Source organism: Zootermopsis nevadensis, unplaced genomic scaffold, assembly GCF_977971745.1.
Source record: "Zootermopsis nevadensis isolate Lab colony 2312 unplaced genomic scaffold, Znev_1.0 Znev_ptg000006l, whole genome shotgun sequence".
NCBI classification, from domain to species: Eukaryota; Metazoa; Arthropoda; class Insecta; order Blattodea; family Termopsidae; genus Zootermopsis; species Zootermopsis nevadensis.
Window position 1 is genome coordinate 13,313,235 of NW_028259138.1, and position 24,461 is coordinate 13,337,695.

Genomic DNA, 24,461 nt, shown 5'->3' on the forward strand with positions numbered 1-24,461 from the left:
GGAGATTGTAACCAAAAACCTGCCATATGCAAGTTGAGACGTTAGTATTTTGTTAGTTATAAAATATACGGCAACATGACACAGAATCTAAGGGTCACATGAAAAGGAAAAGTTCATAAAGTATTTTTCACCTCCCAACCACCCTCTTCTTTCAACTAGGTGCAGCACCGTCACATCCACCAAAATATCGTCAACTTTTCACCAAAAACATCTTCATCCGACTTCCATAAATAGTTCAAATGCTTTACCAATATCTACCAACTTAATGTTCTGTGAAAATGGTTCTGCTACAAAAATGTAGAGATAAAGTTGTCCCTGTGCCCAAGCACCACACCATGAATAGCTTGTAGGATAAGCAGAGGACGTTTAACACAAAATAGGATTTATTTACTTGTTTATAATTTATTTCGCAATGCTGCCAGTAGCAGAAACTGTATAATATCAAATGATGGGGTACCTAACAATTTGGAAAGGATATGGAAAGACGCAGTAGTCGCCTAACATGACATACTACCCCAGCATTTGCCTGGAAGGACCGAGGAAAACCACAAAAACCTCAGTCAGGACAGTCAGTCTGCGGGCTGAGCTTCAAACCTGGCACCTCCCAAATATGAAGCAGGAGTGCCAACCACATGACTTTGGCATTCAGTTACATCATGGAGGTGAATGGTCAACATATTCAGCGATGCACGCATTCATTCTTCCCTGTTGAAGAAGTTCTGCAGTGACGAAACGGTTCACCAGATCAGATAGCGGGAGAATTCGGAGGCGCATTCCTAAACTTATTCCGACAATCTGGACTGTTGGGTTTTTGGACTTTTCCCCATCGTCTGATTTTTTTAAAATTTGCAACAGATTTATTCTGGCAAGTTCAGTAAAAACGAGCATATTACAAAACAATCCAGTTTCAATACAAACACAAAATTCTCCATAATCAATTTTATTTTCACGGAGAAGATACTTCGGAACATATTTGTGGTGTGCCCTGCCCCTCATTTTTATACCTTACATAACTTAATGTAAGGGATCCTGTACATTACAGAAAAGGAAGATAAGTGGTTTTACTCACCTTAATTTGAACGATGTTTGCAACTTTTCTCCTTTCTGCGTCTTCCTCCTCTGCCAAAGTTAAAACACGCTGAAAAAGAAGAAATGACATAAAATCCTAAATGCTGTTACAGCGAACCAAACCTCCTGCCAACGTTTCTAGAGCCATCTCACATTTATTTCCCTTTCTCTTTCATTTACATTTTAGAATGAGAGGAGCGCAGTTGGTTTCTGAACTGTGTTATAACCAAAACTGAGCGTCTACTATGCAACACTCCTTCAAAATGTCTCAATGTCACTCTGACCACTAGCTTTCATGTCGTTGTACGTCCAGTCTATTCTTCCACGGTAGCAGAGTCCTTCACAAAATTTGTGTGCACGATTGAAAAACTCCACTTTGTTATTGGAGGCAGGAAATGATAAAATACAATCAGTCGCCAATCAGATTTTACAGAGAGAAAAATTCTAGTCCAACGGATGGGTCAACATTTATAAAATAAACACGTCATAAGACAGAGGTTACATTAGCAGTAAAAAAAACAATTAAGCTTTTGAAGAATCGGTTAAAGCTGCGTTCACTGTTACGGCCATTACGCTAACACAGATAAGACTTCGCTGGCATCCGACACTTAGCACAAAAGTCATGGCTAGCAATGATAATGAGAGTAAAGCCAGGCAGAGCAAACAGCTATCAATAAAGAATAAAACAAGGCAATCGATGTCGTCACATAAGTAGGTGTCCCGATAACGTGGCAAATAAACAAAAAAAAACATGATTTTACCTTAAATCGCTTCTTTGTTTTCAGTTCCTTCAATTCCTCGGCGTCTGACTGGTCAGATATTTCTTTAAACTCGAGAGCACCACAGTTAATGTAGAAGCCACCATGTGCTGTAGTCATCTCCTCAGGAACAACCTCATCATACTGAAAGGGGAAAATATTTACATCATACTCCAACGTCACCTTGTTACATTAGACCCCCACATATAGCGTTAAAACAATTTATTATTCTTAAATAAAAAAATAATGTTTCCTAAACATTTTTTGCTATAAAACACCTCAGCCTAAAAAATGAGAGACAGAAACAAGTTATAGATATAAAAAAGATGTGTTATCTATTGTCTCGAGCACAGTACATATAATATCAGTACTTCATTCAGAATATATTAAAATTTTCTAGTATTTCTACCCGTACAAGACATACTGGGTCCCGCACCGTAGTCGCGCGGTCTGAGGCATCATGCTTCGGACCGGCGATACGGAATGCGCGCTGGTTCGAGTCTCGGGGGAGAAGAAATTTTCTCATGAGCTTTCGACCGGTGTATGGGACCGGTGCCAACCCAGCATCGTGAGGAAATTGGGGAGCTATGATCAGTAGCGTAATCCGGTCAGGAAAGCTAGCAGTGGCTGAGGGTTCGTCGTGCTGACCACACGTCACCCTATATCTGGTTGGATGATCGTTCACCTCTGCTTAGGCATGTGAACGTGAGGACAGCAGTCAAGCTAGTCGGCTTTGGCTCTCTGGAGCTGTTACGCCACGGATTTCATTTAATTTTTACAAGACATACTGGGGCTGACAAAGCCTCTTATACAACGAGTACCGGGGTCCTTTCCTGGGGGTAAAGCGCGGCCGGGGCGTGATGCTGACCGCTCATCCCCATCTGGTGCCAAGGTCAAGATTGAGTCGGAGCTATACCTTCTCTCCCGCCAAGCGCCTACATGGCGTATAGTGAGACAGCTTTACTTTACGAGACATACTATTATCCACTTATTCTTTGTATCTTTGTATCTTGCAGATACATCTGTGCCTCTTCTGTGTGTAGGTAGCTGTTTTACAATACATAACTGTAAACGCCACCTCAAAGAATATCTGATTTGTTAAATGCCAATATGTAACATGTAAGTTACTTTAAAATCCCGATTTCTGCGGTAAGGTCATTTTGCTCGTTCGCACAGAAGACTTGACAGGAACAACGTACGCTGATAAAGACAAGACAGTGTCAAACCCAAGAGACTGCACAGAATTAATAAGGGAACCATTAATAAGTCCATGTGACACATTTATTGGTTCAGATATGTTCTTAATCGTTTAGAGCGCCAAAACTCGGAACAAGGCACAATACACAGATAAGCAATAATTTCCCGCGTCCCTTTTCATTTAATTTCTATTTGTAATTTAGACAATGCACAAAGTACAAAAAATATTTTTACAAATTACAACACACCATCCCAAATCTAAAAGTTTGTGACGTTGGCGAGTTATTTAAATAAAAAGTTCCTTGGATGTTATCCATCGTCTAACAAAATAACAAAATTGAATGACGTTTCGGAGATAGGGTCCCATCTCTGAAATGTCGTTCAATTTTATTATTTAATTAGACGATGGATAACATCCAAGAAGCTTTTTATTTAAATTATACAACACATCATCACAAGAATTTATAGTTCATGGACTGTTCCTGCTGAGATTAAAATCCGATGATGGACCTGCGACAGCAGCAATGAACAAAAACAAGGAAATTTCTTGACAAACAGAGCAATTACAAATTCTCATGCAAGACCAAGTACCATGCAGATAATAATCACTTTTTACATATTGCAATTATTAACTGTGCTTTATGATACCTCTACCAACTTCCGCTGGAGTCACATTTCCACTTACAGCATCAGTGTTGTCAATGAATGGGTCAGTTTCATCGTATCCAGCACCGAGGTCAACATAATCTTCGTACCGGCCATGCTTCTTTTTACCTCCAACTCCCTAAAAGAATTAAGAAGAAATAATCCACTCACTAAGCAAAACTTATTTTCATATGCGATAAGCAGTTAAACTTCTCCTTTTAACAATGATGGCCGTGTCATCTGTGTACTGTAACTCTAAAGTTAATTTTTACTAACAATCGAAATTGACCTGAGATAACTTGGAAAAAAATCATTAAAAGTATGTAAACATTTTATAAAGTAAAAAAGTAAAGCTATCCCACTATATGCCATGTAGGCGCGTGGGGGGAGAGACAGTATAGCTCCTAATCATTTTTGACCTCGGCACTAGACAGGAGTGAATGGTCAACAACACGCCATGGACGCGCTTTACCCCTGGGAAAGGTCCCTGGTACCCATTGGATAGGAGGCCGGGTGGGCCCCAGAGTCAGTCTGGACGCAGCGGCTAGTGGAAAAATCTTCTGCCTCCATCGGGGATCGAACCCCGGTCATCAAGTCTGTAGCCAGTCCCTATACTGATTGAGCTTTTTTTGTAAGTGCAATAAAATATTTTCCATCGGAACACACATTGTTAATTTTATTTTTGTGGGTATATTCCAAAACTTGAAATAAAAAAAATGTTGTTTGGATTATACTTTCACAAAAAAAATTAATCGGACAAGCGGTTAAGGAAAGGAAAACAGCCTCTGCATATTTTCATTCAAAAGCGTAATTACTAACTGCAAAATCTGTAATGAACATCCTAAATTTTCTTACTGTAGGTGTGCCATAGAAAATCAGTAAATCAAAACAGAAAAAGTATAGAAGGAACCCCAAGACAACCACAGCCATCAAAATCTTGGACTGTTATTTTCATATCTTTTTTTATTTTACAGTTGATATTATTTTATTCGTACTTCCAGCCCTATAGCTGTATCCTGCAATATTCCAATACTGCCTTCCAAAAAAAAAAAAAATGCTTATACACAGGCACACCATTATTTTGAAATGTCAAGACCAGACAAGCTGGTGAAGTGGTTAGTATTCCTCACTCACCCGCTCACTCACTATATGGTGCAGGAAATTCTTTGAAAAGTCAAACAATTTCTTTCGAAACACTTGGGAAACAAACATAGTTATTTCTCAGAAGAAAAAAAAAATATAAAGCCAACTCACAATGTGATTGAAACAATAAGTTGAATCCTCTGGTGAGAAAAAGGTTTGTATTCAAAGAAATAAATATAACGTGTTGGTGACAAGTGTACATTTGCTCTTCCATGTATATACAGTACTTACATATTTCTCTTCAAACTGCCTTGCAATTTCTTTCAATCTGTCATCATCATCTTCAGCAAGTGGATCGACTCCATTTACTTGGCCAACTGACTTAAGTTTTGCTTTCCTTTTCCTCTGGAAAATGAAAAAAATATATATATATATTTAACATACTATAACTGAAATATACATAAATAATGTCAAAATGTTGAATGGATCATTTGATGACAAGAAAAATAAACTAATTTAATATCATAACCATCTTATTAAACCCATTTAGCATACTTACGCCATCATACAACGTAAGAATTCTCAGCCTACGATATTCACCTTTTCTCATCTGCTCAATGACGGCCAGAATGTAAATTAAGGAAATCAACTGAAACTTCTTAAAAATTTCTTTAAAATGCTACTAATTCACTGTAGCAAACATTTTAGCATATTACTCAATAATTCTAACAAATCTGACATCACTCTTACTACTTCCTCATTTACAACTTAAATATTTAATTTACTCAAACTTTGGACAACACAAATCACATCACTGGGTTGAGAACTACAACTAAACTTGTTAAAAAAAAAATTTAAGTAAATTAAACAAGCCTGACCTAACCAGTAAACCAAATCCAGATACTGTAGAAATGTACACAACTCTAAATATGGAGAAAAAAAATATTTGTTTTTAAATACTTGCCAATCCACATATTTAAGTATGGTATCAAATGTATCAATGTCAAAATATTGTGCAAAACAAAAGGGCCATAGATAAAGTACAGTAAAGGTGTCCAACTATGCCATGGGGGCATTTTGAAAGAGTTACATCTTCATTTTAAAAATTCACATTCAGGAGACAAGCAGAATTTCTGAAATTTGCATCCCTTGCATGCCAGAAACTTATTACAACTGGTGTGTACATAACGGAACAGAATGTTTTGAAACCTATAGTTAGACAACATATGAGTCCAAGTAACGCAAAATTCAAGTGAAACTAAAAGTAATGTAAAATAGAGTAAACAAATCCTGTGTTTATTAGTGAGCCTTTGTAATTATTACACACTGCTTAATATTGTTTAACATTAATATAACGTGGATAAAATTAAAAGAGCTGTCAAGGAAACGTGGCTCTTCCCACGGGAAAGTCAGTCAAGGTGCGCTATGTATGACTATGAGGGGTGGTATCCTTGGGAATGTGCCAACACCAGAGCCAATAATTTAGATTTAAGTAAATCATGTAAGTAAGAACTATTCGGAAAAGTGTTAAACATGATACAGGTAAATATTGCACAGCAGAAGAGACCCCATAAATAATTGTAAATAATAGTCTTATAAACAGTCCTAAACGCATAGCAAACTCATTCAATTCTTACTTCCTAACTAGTAAAAGTACTAGTGGTGGGCCCTGAGGGACCCCATATGTAATACATATATTACTTGATAGATTGTCTTGCTAACACTCATTCTTTTTGTGACTTATTTGAACTGTCTGGCTTCTATTTGCAAGGTAAGACTGTTTAAGCATATGTGGGATACCATGTACCCCATACCAATATAACATGTCTATGATTATTTTGTGATGAACAGTCAACTACTTTTTACAGATCCAGAAAAAGGGTTCCTGCATAATTATTCAGTTTTGTTTGTATATATGATTTTATATTCCAATACACTGCACAGTTTGCAAGGTTTTACGATTGTATAATTATTTATTAAGAAACTAAATTATATTGTCCAGAACTTAAGAAACTACATTCATTTTGGATTTTTTTTTAAAGCCATACTGTGAACCATTAAAAATTTGTGTGGGATATGAGGTTTTCACGGCGGTAAGTCTGAGGATGGTTGTCTTCTGGGTTGTTGGGCCATGTAGTTTGGTAAAGTTTCCCGACGTTTCAGAGGTCCTTGCTGCCACAGAACAACTGTTAATCGTCCCCGATTTTTCAGAATTGTATATAAATGTTCTGCGATAGCTCTCGATTATTCTTTCGGACGATTCTTGCAAAAGTTTGTTATTAAAATTATACGAGTTTAATATATTTCCATTTCCGTTGTGTGGAACAGAAATTTATTTCGCGCTGATATGTTTATCTTTTTCATTATCTCAGAATTACAAAGCGTCGGAATTGTGACTCATCAATTACAGTCTACCGATGAAGTCCATGCCTACCGTCACGCACAATATGCTCGTCAGATCGCGAACACGTCAAGTGCCGTTACAGATGAATAAAAAAATCGGCGTCATACAGCAACGCCGGTGTAACAACCATGCTACGGCTCTTTCCTTGTCCATGACGGCCGTCAACAGGATTATCATCTAAATTGCTTTATCACCTTCTCTTTCTACCCTCCCCCTTCCAATGTTGTGATTCTTGCATTCTACGTGAGGTCCCAACTCCCCCACTACCTCCCACATCTTCAAATATGTCCGCTCGCCTAAAGCTGCCTCCTTTCGTGCCGTATTCCCTTCACAATGGCTGCAAACCCCGGCCTCACTTTCCAGTCCACATGGCTAGTAATATTATATTGAGACGCGCGCATTTCGCCGCAGTAGCAGGTCGCTAACCCCACAATCAGTTCCCATGCACCCCTCCCAGCTGAAATGCTGATAATCTATTCCCTTCCCACTAATTACCAAACCGTGTACAGACGGTAAACCATTTTCCAACATGGCATGGAACACTACCTGCTATCCCATTGCATCCTCAGACTCCCCACCCGCCACCATTAACGAGGAACACAAACGTTATGAATGCAGTGTGCAACTCGCTACATTACACCAAATTCAAATATTTTAAAACGTAAAGGTCAAGTTTCAATACACCACTCCGGATGACCACACGTGCTAACTTTAAATTAATACTCCAAACGAATACAAAGGTTAAATTTAAAAAACACCACATCGGTTGAGTACTGTCGATCACCCTGACTGCCCCACCCCTTCTGGAAAGGCCAGATACCTCAAAATGTCGAATTACAAGCCACCGTACCTTCTACAAAAGATACAGCTACCTTCAACGTATGTGGCACATAATTTTCAGGCCCATCTGTGGTCGGAACAATGTTTCACATTTCAATACAACCACGCACTTTTCGTCATGCATAACCTTGTCACAATATTATAAGCGGATATATTATGTATATATGTATGTATGTATATATATATATATATATATATATATATTTAATTACTCGATCGTTTCACTCGTCCTTCAATTACTACAGATGCTAATCAGTACAACTGTATTCGTGGCCACTTGGTTGAAAGAAGTTATCGTATCAGCTGTTACAAATATGGCATGGAACTGTTCTTTTATATTTTATGTTCCGATTAGCATTTCATGATTGCATTCATAATGACAATAAATGTTGTAAAAATATCACCTTATTTAGACGTTACCAACTTCACAACCAAGGGTTAATTAATGGCAAGTCTATGACTTTATGGCCACGAAGTGGCTACAATGTAGCTACTGTTTTCGAAGTACTGTCAAACTTTTTCACAATTCAAAATAAATCATCCTCCATATACTATCACATTGTAAATTATTTGACTTCGCAACAAAAAATCTACATCCAAACAGTCCACCAAATTCCCTCAAGCTATATGGGCGCGCCATTCACGCTAGTGGCACCAAATCTGATCGATCTAGGCAAGCAGTCATTGTTTAGAAAGTCCTACAAATTAACTCCCAATTTTTTCACATATTATGTCGCCATAATTAAAAAACTAAATATATCTACACACAGTCGACGTATCTGACCTATCTCGACAAGATACTACTAATGCCCATAACATTCACATGACATTTGTATCTATAACAACATTCTTGTTCCCTTCAAACATGGCGACCCTTCTCCTGAATCCTCTTAGTATAAAATTACAACTAAAATACAGCATGTCTTTCGGTTAGATAACCAGGGAATGGGTTCATACTGAACGAAATGTTTTGGTTGCAACACGAAACAAACGTCAATTAATTTGCCACAAACACACTGTATATTTCAATAGCAAGTGACACAAAACACACTTTGAAGACACATCAGCACTCTGAAGTCTCGGCTTCGAAGAACGTAACCATTTTCAGTGATAACTTACCTCTGCGGAATTCAGTAGAGCACCGTAATGGAACTCAGGACATGCCTCTTCATTTGATTCGGGCAATCCAAGTGTAAAACGCACTGTCTTTAACAATTCCTTGCTTTTCTTCTCCTTCTTATTTGTACTTAATGATGTCAAAGTATTTCTTTTTTGTTCTGACATTCTATACTAACTGTACAAATATCTAAAACGGAAATATTTCCAATTTAACGTCAACATATTTGAACAGCCTTCCTCCAAGACGCCATATTTTACTCAACTGTTATATTGTGCGCGGAGAAGTCGTGCGCAATAAACATTGCTTTGAACTATGGGAAATAGTTGTTGGGCGAGTTCAGAATACTATCTACTCTTTGGTAAAATTAAGGTAACAGAGTAACTAGCACAGATGTGTCAAGGTTGCTAGGTTATGTTCGTTTTAGTTGGCAAGGTGATGGGTGTTGTAAACTAGTATTAACCATAAAAATAGGAAATTGTAATTTTTAAAACCAATTCAGTATTAACAATGGCAGTGGGATATTTGAAATTCAACAGAAATTACACCCAAAGAAAGAAAATCTTTTTCTTACCGAATTTCGTATTAACCTTTAAAACGTACAACAAAGTTACCAAGGTGTTTTAATATGCAATGTAATTTAACAGTAATTCCAGAATAATATCCCGTAATGACAATCGTATTTCACAATTCTAAGTGATTTTGAAAAGGGAAAACCCACACAGATGATAATATTACATTAATTTTACACTGATGAAAGTTGACTTTTTGAGCATGTAACCACTGAGATAAGGTAAAAACAATTTCTGCTTTAACATTACAATTGTAGAATAAACACAAAGTGTAAGGTTTTTTCACTCTGCATTACAAAAAAAGGGGACATCAAGTTCACATATTAGTAATCTCAACAACAAATGATGGTGCTAATATTTATTTGCTACTGTTAAAACCCTCATGCCCTGTTCACACAAGTCCAAGCAATGAAACAATAAAATATAAAAATGTGTGTGTCATCATTTAGTGATTTATGCACCATGTACTTGATCATTATTTTCTGGATGCTTGTAAAATTCACCCCAACTCAAATTTACTTCCAAAAATTAATATTGTACAAAAGTATGAATAAAGATACTGCATTTATAACACCAGATTTAATTTATGTGATCAGGAAGAATAATAACAATGTATACTGCCAATGTTCTACACTTTATACAAAATATGTACTAAAAGAAATGTACATCACTATTCCTTTTAAAGAAATTAAGGACAAATTAAAACAAAGAAAATCAAACAAAAGCATAAGAACCTTTTACCACAAGATGTCATGCAACAGCTTCAACTAAATGACTAAAGTAGCCTATTCTTAAGCCAGCTGTTTGTCAGGAATGTGCAAACTGGTTATTTTTCCAACCTCATTACACAATCAAACATATATATACCACACCACTTAATGTTGGCAGGATATTACAAGGCCACGAGTGTGAACACTCGCTCATTCTTTCCTTATGTCTTTATTTTTAGATGCTTATATTCTACTTTTTAATATTTCATTTCATTCAGTTTTTTGCTGCCCCCATTTCTTCTGCCTAGTTTACCTCATGGTTAAACTGAAGTGTGTTAACTGCATCACTACTGTATTACTGAACACACAAGAAACAAGACATTAACACAACTTTTTCTAAAATGAGTTATTGTAAAGAACTAGATGTTCATTTCCTTCACATTCTTCCATTTTTGCGGACAGGTCAGCAGAAATTAAAATTAATAATCATACAAATCAATATCTTTGTCCATAATTACTACAGATATACAGAGATTTTCTGTTCTTAAAATGTGACCAATATAATCCTAAAGCTATAACAATGTTTTCAAATTAAATACCCAAGATGTTTCACATAAAGTTTATAGGTTAAATTATAATCATACCAAATTTCATATGTTTTGTTACAGTGAGTTATCATCACATTCAACAATATACATGCACATTCTGCAAACTGTGACATTTTACTTTCCAGACAAACATTGCTTATAGGCTATTTAAGGAATATCCAATCTTACTACATTCAGACCTTGTATTAAATGGCACTAGAATTGCACTTACCTCAGAAGTCAGAAACCTGAAAATATAAAGGCACAGTGGCCTCCAACTGCATGAAGTGTATCTCCAGTGTCATGATAAAAGATCAACAGTTTCATTAGTTAATAGGGAGGAGAGGCATGAGACAAACATTCACATACGGACATCATACCATATCAAATAATAAGAGAACGAAGCTAAAATACCAGTATATGTAACAACAGCAACTTTGCAGGACTTGAGGTTTTCAGGAGGTGAGTCTGTAGATGGCTGTCTTCTGGGCTGTTGCGCCGTGTAGTCTGGTAGAAGTTTACCGACGTTTCAGAGGTCCTTGCTGCCTCCATTATCACCATCAGTCGATAAACTTCTATCAGACTACAAGGTGCAACAACCCAGAAGACAGTAATCTTCAATAGCCATTTTATCTTACTAGATTAAAAACATGATTTCATGAGAATTTAACATAAACCATAAATATTTATCTAGGCCTTCAAATACGATTACAGTTCTCATTGGTCAAGGCAGTATTTTATGAAGTTTTTAATAAAAATTCCACCACCAACACCACAACTGTATAATACCCAAGATCCTATATCATTAAACCACTGCTATATTTTAACAACCTTTTCCGACATGTCAGCTACATAACAGCTGTGAAATGTCATCACACAAAAATCAGAATGTATGAAATTTTCAGTGGTGAAGATGACAATATATGGACCTATACATAAATACCAACATTTCAGCCCAAAAGATGGAAGCAAAACACTGATACCTACCTACAAGTCCACATGGCATTACTTTTTAGAATACCAACATAAAAAAAATGTTAGAACAGTTTTACTGAATAATACATATACCATACTTACTAAATATAAGACAATCTCCCTTCTCAATACTTCAGTTCATGGGGAAGTTACGAGGTTGGTTCAAGATTGAACTGGACTTTTACCCTTCATCACAGATGGTGGCAACACTGCTCTCACTTTCCACACACAACCATACCCTTCATGTTTTCACATTAGAAGTAGTACAAAATGTCACTCCAAGCTTTATCATCACATTTCTGATGTGAGAAAGTTAAACTGGCTAAAATTATCCTCAGGCTAAATGCACATTATGGGGAAAAGACTTTATCACATGCAATTGTGTATGATTAGGTCACTACAGACCACATGGTCATGTGCAACTGACAGCTGTCACAGATGTGAACATTCATTGCACTGAGGAGGTATTTATGAAAGAAAAGATGAATTAAAGTGCAAGATATTGTATCCACAGTACACATAAGTGTTGAGAGTAAATAGATAATCATTTGTGAACACTTATTGTTCAAGAAAGTGTGTGCACGGCGGATCCGAAGAAGCTGACGTTCAACCGGAAGGTAAATATTTTTCTGTGGATTCCGACCATTTGAACTACGCTGAACTGGAGGGAAATGCAATTTCTGAAATGAAGAGACTTGTGACGAGACATGGGTACACTGCTTCACTCAGAATCAAAGAGGTCCAGTTTAGAATGGCACCACAAAGGTGAGGTGCCCTGAACTGGCTATGCAGTCAGTCTTTGCTGCCGGCATTAGTGCCTTGCCACGGCAGTATAGAGGGACAATATAATTAAAGGGGGTAATAGTTTTGTGATTCTGACATGTATGATTCTGTGTAAATAAAAAAAGTCCAGGTCAACTCTAATCCACCTTCATATTTATTTGTTTTTTCAGTTTTAAGGATTCTGAAACTTGTGTTATAACACCCTCTCTTCTTCCATGATTGCACATGCCCACGATTTACAAATTCCAACAGCACCGCACAACTTAATCCCACGAGCTTTATCTTCTACTGACATAAAGTAGTACTTGAATATTTTATATTCTGACATGGCAGTCACCATTTAGCAAAGCTAAATTCTGCTCAGACCTCACCTCCTGCTTACTCCTGGCAAGTTACTATAAACACACAAAACAAATACAAGTGTGTCCAAAGTATGAATAGCTTTGTACTGTGATGTATATACCGTATTCACCCAAATATAAGATGACCCTTCACAATCTTAAATTTTCAGGAAAATAAAATTCATATTAGTCAGATTTTTGTCAGTCTTAATAATTTCAATTGGTCGAATAATTAGATCATATTTAAAAATGACTGTCTATATGAACATTATCCGCCCGTTATGCTGAGAAGACAAACAGTTATCAAAACTAAAAAGTTATTACAAGAGAAAGTCATAGCAGTTACAGTATTCATATTTTTTCCCCCAAATTAAAATCACCTTATTTACATACAATTATTACTGGAGCAATCCGGTTATGTCATCTGTTGAAACGAAAAATATTGTGCATGGCAATTTCAGTTGGAAAGTTTATCTTGGTTTTTTCATATAGCAATCAAAATAACTAGAATATCATGTGACTGATAAATGTGCATCAGTGATTTTCTTCATGAATGTGAATCCAAAGCAAATATGACACAACAAATGGATTACAGTTTGATCACATGATCTTGGATATTTCTCATGTTAGTCAACAAAATCTTCTCGGGCGATCAGTCGCGTCAGTTGGTTAAATGAAGAAAACAACATTCCAGTCAAATACAACAGTGAATGTGGGACTTGGGCTAGGGGAGGAAAAAATAATGGCATTTTGTTTTGCCATAATGTACAAATAAATGGCCCTCTAAAGAGGTCCTGAATTAAATTCAGTCCTACATCAAAATTTCATTATCAGTCCAATGTTGGACCAAGTCCAAGAGTTTAAAGATCCAAACAAAATAAAATAAAACCTGCATGATTATCATATGGACCTCAAAGGTTTAGTAATCTTACAACAAAATTAAGTTGTAAAATTCACACAGATCCCGAATTTAAAATTCTACATCATTACGCTGCCATGAATCACTTGCTCCAAGCAGTTTACATTTGTAGTGGTACCACCGGTATAGAAAGTAAATTAATAAAATAATGTATAGCAATGATTTTGTTCTAACAGAGTGAGATGGGATCATTTGTGCCTCCATTCTGGTGTCTGAAAGTACATTTTCTGTTAAACTGTGGGTAACGCAAAACATTAAAATGTTTGTATCTTTAAATATATGCACAGGAATGTACAACTAAGTTGTTCATACTCAGGACTGTGTATAGTATAATTTAAAGCAAAGCAATGTCACTGTAGTGGTTGTCTGCAACCATCATCTAGGAAGGCAAATCAATAGCAAATGAAAAAAAAAAAAGACATTCAATCTAAATCATGAATTACTGAATATACGGTCACAAAATATCTGACATATTAAGCCTTATCACATCAGCCCACCTATTGCTGACTGTGGCACAATTATATCAGCAATTGGACTTAATGTGGTTTCCTGACATCTGGTCCAATCTTCACGGCAGAAAATTGTTGCCCTAACAGCCGCATCACATCACCATGCTTTAGATCCGTCCTCGATTGTTTCACAGAGCTGTAGTTCTCCTTGACAAAACGAGCAAACCCAGCAGGACTCCGTTTCTTAAGAGCCTCCTGTGCAATGGTGCCAGATTTCCTCCTGGTATTGATAAGGAGTTCAAATATGCCATAACAATGTCCACATCTTTTAGTGGCAACATTCAAGGATTTGGAATGACGACCAATACTGCAAAACAAGCATAAGAGGAAGATAATTTTTTTACCCTAAAATCATATATTACGCTTCTGTATTTTTACACAAAGTACACAAAATATATATAGTGAAGGTTGGGTTTGTGCATCTTTCTCTCCTGCATGTTTTATCTCTGAAACTACTGAATGTATTTTGATGAAATTTGGTATTTAAGGTTTATAATAAAAGATGTTGGGTGAAATATATATCATGTTCATATTGCTCCAATATAATTTCTTCTTTAATGAAGTTGAAATCTAGTCTTATCAATTATTTCCAAAATGGATCAACATTAAACAGGGTTAAAAAAATAACTGTGGCATAACTCTTGAAAACTACATAATAATTTAATTACATAACTCTGTTCCCAGAAATAATACGCTGAACGAGACGTATTCTGTCGGCAGTTACCTGTAGCCACATCCTGTGCATCTGTATGTGAATTTGGTCTGAATGTTGTAATCATGGCAGCGTTTTATTGGTGGCAGTTCTGGAAACACATGCCTAGCTTTCCTGGCCCTAAAAATAAAAACAATTACATTAACAATTAATGCCACCACAGGGTAGTTTCCTTGTCTCTCCCGGTGAAAGACAGGGCAATGCCTTGAAAAAGGATGTAACTGATGCTTCCCAAATCCTTGCACATACAATTAAAGATCATCTTCATAAAAAATTCAATACTATATAACCTCTGCAGTTCGCCGAAGAATCAATTACACCAAAATCATCCACACACACACACACGTTAACTCATGGTATGCAAAAATACCCTTTTATTCTTGTAACAAAATGCTAAACCTTACATACAGAAAACATTCAGTTGTGGTTTTATTGTATGTTTTACATCATGACATCTTTACCATACGTATATGTACCACACATTTTGAAATCAACTCTATATCCTGCTTCTTTCAACGCTTCCAGCTGTAGACTTCTGACCTTCTAGCTCTCTGCGTGTACATCAAAAAATAAGGAAGCCACATCAGAGGTGCACAGTACTCAATTCACTTGCAACGATTAAAAAAAATTTGAACTTGTCAAAGGACAGAATACATCAAAAAGCATATAAGTATTTTACAGAATGAAATTATGACAGAAATAAAACAACTTTCTTATTACCAAGCTTTCCAATGGGGTCCATGTCCATCCTTAATATCATCCACAACCCAAGTTGCTGCATGGCACAGCTCATGAACCAGGGTGTCTCGTAAGCGATCAGCTGTGTCACACACCTTCGTGAAAAGAAACATTCATGCCACATGGCAGTAAAGTATATCAGAACAATCCAATATTCTGATATGCCAATGGATATAACATAACAGTCACAGTAAAAACCAATCAAAGTATTTTTGACAATTTCATTCACCTCAACTTCATACAAAAAGTTTATCTAACACACTTTGGGCAAGGCTACGCCTAAATGTAGATTGAATTATTAGTAATCATTTAATGGTATAAACACGATCCCCATCGTCCACCCCTGCACACAGTTTTCACAGTGTAATAGAATACAATCTACCTTCGTTGAAAGTTCAATTCGTGAAGTCCGGATCTTGGTTCCAGGCGCAATCACTGTCCGGCGATTATAACAGAAACCAGCTGTACGCTTCAACCTAACATTCCATTCCACAAGCATATCTTGAGGAAGCTTAAAGAAAATTAACAAACTGTGTTAGCAGGCTCACAAAATAATTAAAAAAAGTATAATGTCACTTATTAACTATGTAGAGGTAAGCAATAACGCTATGAAGATTCAGCAGCATGGAGTGGGGGGGTAGGTCAGCTGATAATGGTACATACATAGAAACTTCTGTATTAATACTGTTAATACACATTGCTTATCAACATTTTCTTATGTTCATTAATGCTTTTAGATGGTGTAACAAGTTTAACCTTTCTGGAAACATTTTTCACGAACTATTACTCCACATTTCTTATGAAATACTGGAAAGGTGGGGGGGGGGGGGGGGGGAGAGTAACAGGTAGGACAAACCATGAGGATCCTCAGTCAGGGCAGCTGGGATAGGAAACTGGATTGTGATGGGGTGTAGTCTTGTGGGTGGTTAAGATGGGTTAGACATGTGGGTCAGATGAAGGAAACAAGAGACGTTGGGGTGGGGACCTCCTGGCGAGGATGACATTAAATTAAATTTACCGGAGGTGTGAACTGAACTGGCCCGTGTTAGGAGCCGATAGTGGTTTTGATAATAGCAGTGTTGATCCTTCAGCTTCCAACAACGTAAAGTTAATTCTTCTATGTTAATAAACATGTTCACTTTTGGATGAATATGATAGTGAATTCCAAGAGATACTCGGGCATTCTTGTGTTAAATTTCAGTGCGATTCCGATTATTTTTACCTTTAGTTAGTTCCCCCTTTTTCTGCATCCAAAGACAATTTGTTATAAAATCTGAATAAAACAATATAAAATGCTGTTGGTCAATGTCCAATCTCATTATAACGCAGATTACTGGGATGACAGCACTCCATACCTATGACCCCGTACAATTAATATCTGTTCCTTACCTTATTATCAAAAATTTTATCATTGTACATTGTGAACAGTTTTCTGCATAGTTCTTCTTTCTTCTTCCCGAATTTATCTTTATAATACTGTGCTTCTGGGTGGCAGCGTCCACTTGGAGTTCCAGCTTCAAAATATAAACAGCAATCATTATATTTTTGTGAAAATAATTCAGGCCATGAGACAATAACATTAAAATGGGTGATGCAGATTTGCTTACTGACTCCATCATCCCCATCTGATGATGGAGGCACCAAATGCTTCAGAAAAACTGGTCAATTTCTATGAGACTACATGTCACAATATCCCAGAAGACAGTCACTGTGAGAACCTGAACTATATCACTCTGTGGGATTTTGTGAATATGCTAAACCTTCAGAAAATGTCTTCTTCACCAATAATTATCAATTACTCAATGACAAAATTCACAGAGTTAAAACACAACTAATCCTCTAGTAAAAACACACACACACATATATGCACTTGCACGCACACACTTGCATATGGAAATCTAATTTTTATACAAAAATTTGATGTCAAAATAATTTTGAAAAATGCAAGTCAAATAATTTATATCAATAAGTGGAATAATTTAGTCATTTTGGTAAAATATGGTCCCAGGAGTAAATATTTGAAATTACACAAATCATTACTAGGGTCCTTCAGTATGTAGTCTTGTGGTTAGTGTACTAGCCTATAATTCAAAAGGTCCTGGGTCCAACCCCAACTGTAACTACTAATAACAAAACAAATTATTAAAAAATGGGGTCCGCTGTGGCTGCACGGTTTGAGATGTGGATCTTGTGCCGCTTGGTCGCTGGGACCGTGTGTTCGAATCCCACTCAAACCATGGATGTTTGTCCACGTTTTTCTGTCCTGTGTACAGGTAGAGGCCTCGTGACGGGCCAATCCCTCGTCCAAGGAGTCCTACCGAATGTCTATAGATCGAGTCAACGAAATGTTGGGACCCGCAGTGCTCAGGCACTTGAAGAACGGGTCATTCCCAGTATCCCAGTATTATTAAAAAATATATCAGTGTAATGACAGCAAATCACCTGATGGCATGAGTGGAACCAATTTCCAAAATGTTGTGTATTTCAAACATACCTCAGAAAATAGTTTGTTCAACACAGTATTATCATTGGTACAGGAGTATCTGAGCAAGAATGGTATGACAGTGTTTTCACAACCTCAGAAACAAAAGATCTAGATCCTGCTAATTATCACCTGATCCAAAGAATAGTTTAATGCTTTTCCAACTGATGAACCACAAAAAATTATAAAGCAGGATGGTGAGAAGGCAGAAACAATAAACATTCCTGCACATCCTGTAAACTAAATTATATAAAATGGTGTGGATATATGAAGAGGCTTAGACACAGCAACCTGTGGCAGTGGAAACCTTATACTAGTACCTGAGAGTGATCCCAAGAAGCTGAGAACTGGAGAGCAAAACTTGTTGCCGACTTGTTTGTTTACACAAGACTTCAGTTTGGTTTGACCCACTGTCTTTGGAGTCCGTTTAACCAAAGTTTGTTTTACTGGAGACACTAAAATTTTCTGTGGCCTTTTCATATTTTTCTTTTTCTTTAAATCCTCTAATTTCTTATCACTGTTCTTCGTCTTTGGTTTATCATGATTTTTAATATAGCCATGCTCTTTAGCAGGCTCGTCATCACCATCATCACCACTGTTTGAAAAAGACAGCTGCCTGCATGCACCCACGCTGTATAGAGGCGTACTCCTGTCCGGCTTCCTATAATGAAATCATAACATAAGGGCAAGGTCTAGGCAACACGGAGTTTTCCTCCGGGGGCTTCCCCAGTTTCTCCGTGGCATCCCAACAATTACTCCATTCACACACAGAAGAAGGCAATGGCAAACCACTTCTGGATCATCTGCCAAGAACGTATATGAACAGGTCCCAGTCCGAGAAAAGGATGGAAGGATCCTGTTCATATGGACCTGTCGTCAGACAGAACACTAAATAAATAATAAATAACATAAGAGCAATTCTTAACTTATTTAAAAATGCTGTATGGCCTGCAGAGATGATAAGAATCAAATGAGGTGGAAAGATGATTATAAAAGGTGAACTACAACAAAACTATTTATTTACAAATCTCATGGGGTAAATTTAAAATTAAAATATAACGCTATGTTACTCTATAAGTCAGACAACACTGTATCTCACACAGCCACTGACAAAAATCAGATTGGAAATGTGTAATACGCATGTCATAAAGGTCCCAAGGGCGTTCCTTGTTGCCACATTCAATGGCTGTAGGATCAAAGAGTTAATACAACTACTGACAGATGACTGCAAAACAGGTTCAGAACACAACAGACAGGTAAATGCCTGCTCATAGTGCTTGGAGAACCTAGTGTTAAAAAAAAAGTCTCAAGATTCATTGCAACTCAGAGATAACATCATCATGGTGGATTTTCCTTCATGATTGCACGGCTCGCTGAAGATTCCCCACTGTCACTTCCACGTACAAACAAAAGGCTCACAGTGATGTAGGCAACTCCTGGGTCATGGCTGGCTCTGACCCATAAGACCTGGAGTGGGTAGTATTAAAGTTGGACAAAGGGTCTTGGCTCGATCTACTCCACAAACATGGCAGGCAGTAATGAAAATAGGGTGGGGGAGACAATCCCAATATGATTAGCATGCAAACTTAGTAATCAAAACATCCCGTCTGATCACAATTGGGTGATTACAACATTTATTTATTTATTTATTTAGTGTTGTCTGACGACAGGTCCATATGAACAGGATCCTTCCATCCTTTTCTCGGACTGGGACCTGTTCATATACGTTCTTGGCAGATGATCCAGAAGTGGTTTGCCATTGCCTTCTTGTGTGTGTGAATGGAGTAATTGTTGGGATGCCACGGAAAACTCCGTGTTGCCTAGACCACGGCCTTGCCCAACAACAATGTGTTCCAATGACCTTGGTTCTAATTACAGCAACAATGTGTTCAATGACCTCATGTCATGTAGGTTACCTAGTTCCTACGAAAAGTGTAAAAGACATGAATGCGTCCATAAAATGTTCTTCTTGCATGCTTGACCAGAAAGAACATTTAAGAAAACTTACTCAAATTACAGCATATGCCGAAAGGATCTCAGTTGTTCCACGTGCATTCCTAGCATCCATGTAAAATGTTTAAATTCACAAATGTAAGTTCGCAGTACCTGTCCTGTGATTTGACAGGACATTTGGAAAAATATTACTGTACAATGAAAACTTACCCCAAACAACAGGTCACTACTAGTCATTACAAATAATAGCTAAGAATTCTGTTCAATTACCAATTCAAACACAATGCATCCTGCTTAACATCCTTGCTATTACACACATTCTGATAGAATGTAAGAGAGTTGTCATAATCATCATCATCAATAAAGTCTGGTGTTGCCAGAACAGAATTCCTTCGGGTTGATTCAAACTTTTGGCGTACATTCTTCAAAACTGAAAAGAAAATAAACAAATAACTTCATACATCTATTCACGTTTACTTTTGAAATGTGGAACCTGGAGATTGTTTATATGTTCTTCAAATTATGAAAATACATAATTACAAGGTTCTGTCTAAGTTTCACCTCCAAAACCACTAAAGAAAGAAAGAAAGAATGTCCTTACTTATAAGAAACATGATAATCCAATCTTGTACACCTACCACTTCAATTCACACTCTATTTATCAAGTTCCGTTTCAATAGTACCTTTGCATATCTGTTGTTGGACATGATCATGCATGGTATGACGTAACTTTAAAACTAAAATGTCGAGAATACTAGACCTAACCACTAATTTCCAGGACCCTTAAGCCAGCATCATTCTGACCTTCATCCTATCAATGGGAGCAATGGATATTGTGTCGTGGGTCAACAAAATTAGCAGGACCCATATAAACACAAAATGAGTCAACACAGCTACACAACTGGACAAATTTTTAATTCACAAACTTTACTTACAGTTATCAAACTCTTCACTGTCAGTACTACTGACAACAGATTGTCCACTCTTGGCTACCTTCTGCTTCTTACTGAAAAAATAAATGTAACAATCCAGTGCTTAAAAGGGCTGGATAATAAATACTTGGGTTATTTCAGGTCACCTAAAAACAGCAGTTTAAATAAGTTAACACCTTGAATATCAATAAAATTCTGTAAATTTGTTGGATCTGATAAATAAATGTAAACATAACCTCACCTTCTTGCATCGGTTAGCCACAGATATGCAGCATTTTAAGGTTTCAAATTTTCTTTCAATTGGAATGACTAAAATACTTAACTGTAGTTAATATACGTTGCTCATTTTTGTAGCAATTAAAAGCTCTTAAATGGGGTGATTTTATTTTCATTTGTTTTTTGGTTGGCTGAATTTTTTAACTTAGCCTTTGACTTTAATTTATTTAGAGATATATCATCACATTCATTTAAGATTTTCTGTAATTATTTCCTGATCATCTAAGTAATTCATGAAATGAAATGAATGGTAAGAGCTTATTTGTTTATTTTTCTGCAAGAGCTGTGATGCACTGAATTGTTACTCAGATCCAGACACTTTAAAACTCGTACAAAAGCAAATGTTTGATTTTCATTAGAGAGTTAGATATATTTTAACACAAGGGTTCTCAAGACCAGTTTTGGAATATATCACTCTACAAAAATAAAGAAGTTACTAATTAAGAATTTAATTTAAATGAATGATTAACATAACTCAACAAATCTGTTATAGAATTTGAATAATATGTGAACTTGTGATAACAAATTAGTTGCAATTTTAACAAACTTCCATGATGTATCAGTAACTTACAATATGTTTCCTTCATGACCTGAACATATGCATTCCTTGTCTTCAAAATCCAAGCAAAAAATCTAGCCCATCCTAATATTGGTTTCTCTACCCCAAAATTACATACATACCATTCTGACCAAGTAAACACTCCATCCAGTGATGATTATAATACATAGCTTTTTCTCAGTGCCCCTTATAAGCCTTGAGGTGGTGCTTCGGCACAGAGAAAACTTTTAGTGTTGACAAACCCAATCACCAAACTTGTCACTTAAACACTGTGTTTAGTTATTCAGCCCACAAAAACCAATTTAACTTACCTAATGCGGCTAGTCAACAAGCTATAAAGATACACTCCATACAAATTATATTAATGACAAAATGGTAAAGAATTTGCATAGGCTTATAAGCATTTCATACCATTCAGTATATTGCCTAGCAACAGGCACATTTCTTGAGCATTTCTTTTTACAGGGTACTGTATTATGCCTCTTTGAATTTGCATTCTGTTTGCGCCATGCTGTTCCGTACAAACTGTCCAGGATTTCTTCAGCTGATGAATTCAAATCAACATTAGTATCTGTACTTCTTTCAGTCTCTTCAGTCTTCTGTACGCTATTTCCTTCAAGTGTTTCATCAGCATCATCACAATCACTTTTGTCTAGAGATTTTACATTTGATAACCAATTTTTAATGTCCTGATACTTTGCTTGGTTTAGTTGGGGTGGTGTGGCTGGAAGTGTAAATTCTACATCTGTAACATGACCTCCTTCATGTCTGGTGTTACTACAAGTCTCAAGCTTTGAATCTGAGTCCAAAGGGCTTCTTACAATTGAATTTGAAGAACAGGGGGCCTCATTATTTGCTCCTAATACATCATTTTCACCATCAGATGTATCTCCAACTACCTTACATTTCACTTTTTGCACATCACTCCTTTGTTCTTTAGTTACTGAAGTTAATGAATGCTTCATTTGTCTTTTACAAATAGAATTTGAAATAACACTTGAAGTACTACTACTATCAGATATAACAATGATACTACCATTCACTCCATTATTTTTTCCCTTTTCATATGATCTTTGGTCCACTGAAGAACAGCTTGACTCTGGAATTAACACTACAGAGCATTCTGGGGCATTCTGAGAACAGGAAAAATATCGTGAGCTTCCACATGACGACCCAGATGATTTCCCACATGTTGATATACAAGTATTCATTTTGGACATCAAATCATCTATTGTATTTTGATTGGAGCTATTCATTACTACTTCAATTGAACGTTTCTTCCTTGAGGACCCATTTTCAAGACAGTGATCAGATGAAAGTTTACGGCACCTTTTGTGATCATTCTTGGCAGTAGTTGTGCCTAGCCATCCTGAATCACAAGTTGAATCCACAGTGCACGAGTCAATTCCTCGGTTCTCCTTTCCTTTACCAACACGTGATTTAATGACAGGTTTATCATGCACTGCACCAAAGAACTGCTTAACATTGTCACCAACAGCAAAATCTATTTTTGGTAACGTTTCTTGCACACTTTTTAAATTGTTTGTAGAAGTACATTTCTCCTGACAAGGAACTGTGCCTTTCGTTTTAACTGAATAAAGTTGTTTGTGCCTCAGTTTAAGTTTTGAAGATCCTGCAACAAGAAACACCCGTCACAAAATTAGGTCAAGGCTCATCAAACACCTCTTGACAGAAACGAAGTTCAAAATTTCAAAATAATTTTCATATTGATATTATTACTTACTTTTGCTTGCACTCGATAACTTCAAATTCTTCTTCGCGTGGGACGGGCTGAATGTTAGTAAAGAAAAATCTAGGTCCATACTTCTGGATGCCCTGAAATCTAACACAGATATTTAAAAAACAATCATTTTAATTTTCACACACTTTCTAACACTACTTGCAGTACACTAGTGTCTTTCAACTTACCTTATACATAAATCATTAAATATTTAAGAAGAGTTTGAAATGTCAAAAACTAATTTAAATCTGGACAACCACATACATCCGTTACAGTTTCTCGCCCTTACCATAACCCGAGATGTCGTGATATACGAGAAAGCTGTTGGCAAGGGCAACGGCTGAAAATTTACCGCAGAAGAAATTACGTACTCTTAATTCTAATCGTGATACCATAGTTAATACCAACATGCTACAAACTATACGTGAGTTTGCAGGGTTCAGTGGCCCGCGTAAATCGAAAAGTGCTTTGGTTTACAGAATCCATATTTCTAGGTGTGGCTAAGAGAATTTATTTATGATTTGTGAACACAAATCTACTTTTGCAGTAAAGTTGGGAGT

The 24,461-nt window shown here is 36.6% G+C and overlaps 2 protein-coding genes across 15 annotated transcripts in view; both read right to left on the reverse strand.

The window, feature by feature from the left end:
• The window catches only part of LOC110830248 (yemanuclein), a 33,917-nt gene extending 24,536 nt beyond the window's left edge, over window positions 1-9,381 (reverse strand). For 5 of the 12 annotated variants that reach the window (XM_087343709.1, XM_087343711.1, XM_087343708.1 and 2 more), the window contains exons 1-5: window positions 9,115-9,381; window positions 5,043-5,156; window positions 3,709-3,807; window positions 1,830-1,970; window positions 1,070-1,138 (exon numbers count right to left, since the gene is read on the reverse strand). In XM_087343709.1, the coding sequence (XP_087199835.1) occupies window positions 1,070-1,138; window positions 1,830-1,970; window positions 3,709-3,807; window positions 5,043-5,156; window positions 9,115-9,279 (588 nt within the window). In that variant the 5' untranslated portion in view covers window positions 9,280-9,381. Of the gene's footprint in view, window positions 1-1,069; window positions 1,139-1,829; window positions 1,971-3,671; window positions 3,808-5,042; window positions 5,157-5,310; window positions 7,170-7,349; window positions 7,674-8,005; window positions 8,135-8,399; window positions 8,926-9,114 lie in introns of those variants that run through there. The other 7 variants (XM_087343713.1, XM_087343712.1, XM_087343716.1 and 4 more) reach the window with 7 other exon arrangements.
• Window positions 9,382-10,299: 918 nt separating this feature from the next.
• On the reverse strand, window positions 10,300-24,228 carry LOC110830249 (uncharacterized). 3 transcript variants are annotated; one of them, XM_022064924.2, is made up of 12 exons: window positions 24,090-24,227; window positions 23,905-24,003; window positions 22,572-23,793; window positions 21,329-21,399; window positions 20,664-20,823; window positions 18,761-19,101; window positions 17,348-17,472; window positions 16,341-16,469; window positions 15,941-16,053; window positions 15,233-15,340; window positions 14,497-14,815; window positions 10,300-13,134 (listed from the first exon to the last, which is right to left on the reverse strand). In XM_022064924.2, exons 2-11 carry the CDS (start codon window positions 23,981-23,983, stop codon window positions 14,536-14,538), a joined length of 2,628 nt encoding a protein of 875 aa, XP_021920616.2. In that variant the 5' UTR covers window positions 23,984-24,003; window positions 24,090-24,227; the 3' UTR covers window positions 10,300-13,134; window positions 14,497-14,535. The 3 variants fall into 3 exon arrangements, with proteins under 3 accessions (XP_021920616.2, XP_021920615.2, XP_021920614.2); XM_022064923.2 differs by having other exon boundaries at window positions 10,300-14,815; window positions 23,905-23,996; window positions 24,090-24,228; XM_022064922.2 differs by having other exon boundaries at window positions 10,300-14,815.
• Between the last annotated feature and the right edge of the window lie 233 nt (window positions 24,229-24,461).

Bases quoted from the DNA above. Each gene is read 5' to 3' on its own strand.
- LOC110830249 (XM_022064923.2), bottom strand. From the start codon at position 23,983: ATGGACCTAGATTTTTCTTTACTAACATTCAGCCCGTCCCACGCGAAG. The intron at 23,794-23,904 runs GTAAGTAATAAT...TTCTTGTTGCAG, and splicing joins GTTATCGAGTGCAAGCAAAA to GATCTTCAAAACTTAAACTG. The intron at 14,816-15,232 runs GTAACTGCCGAC...CTTGTTTTGCAG, and splicing joins TGCACAGGATGTGGCTACAG to TATTGGTCGTCATTCCAAAT.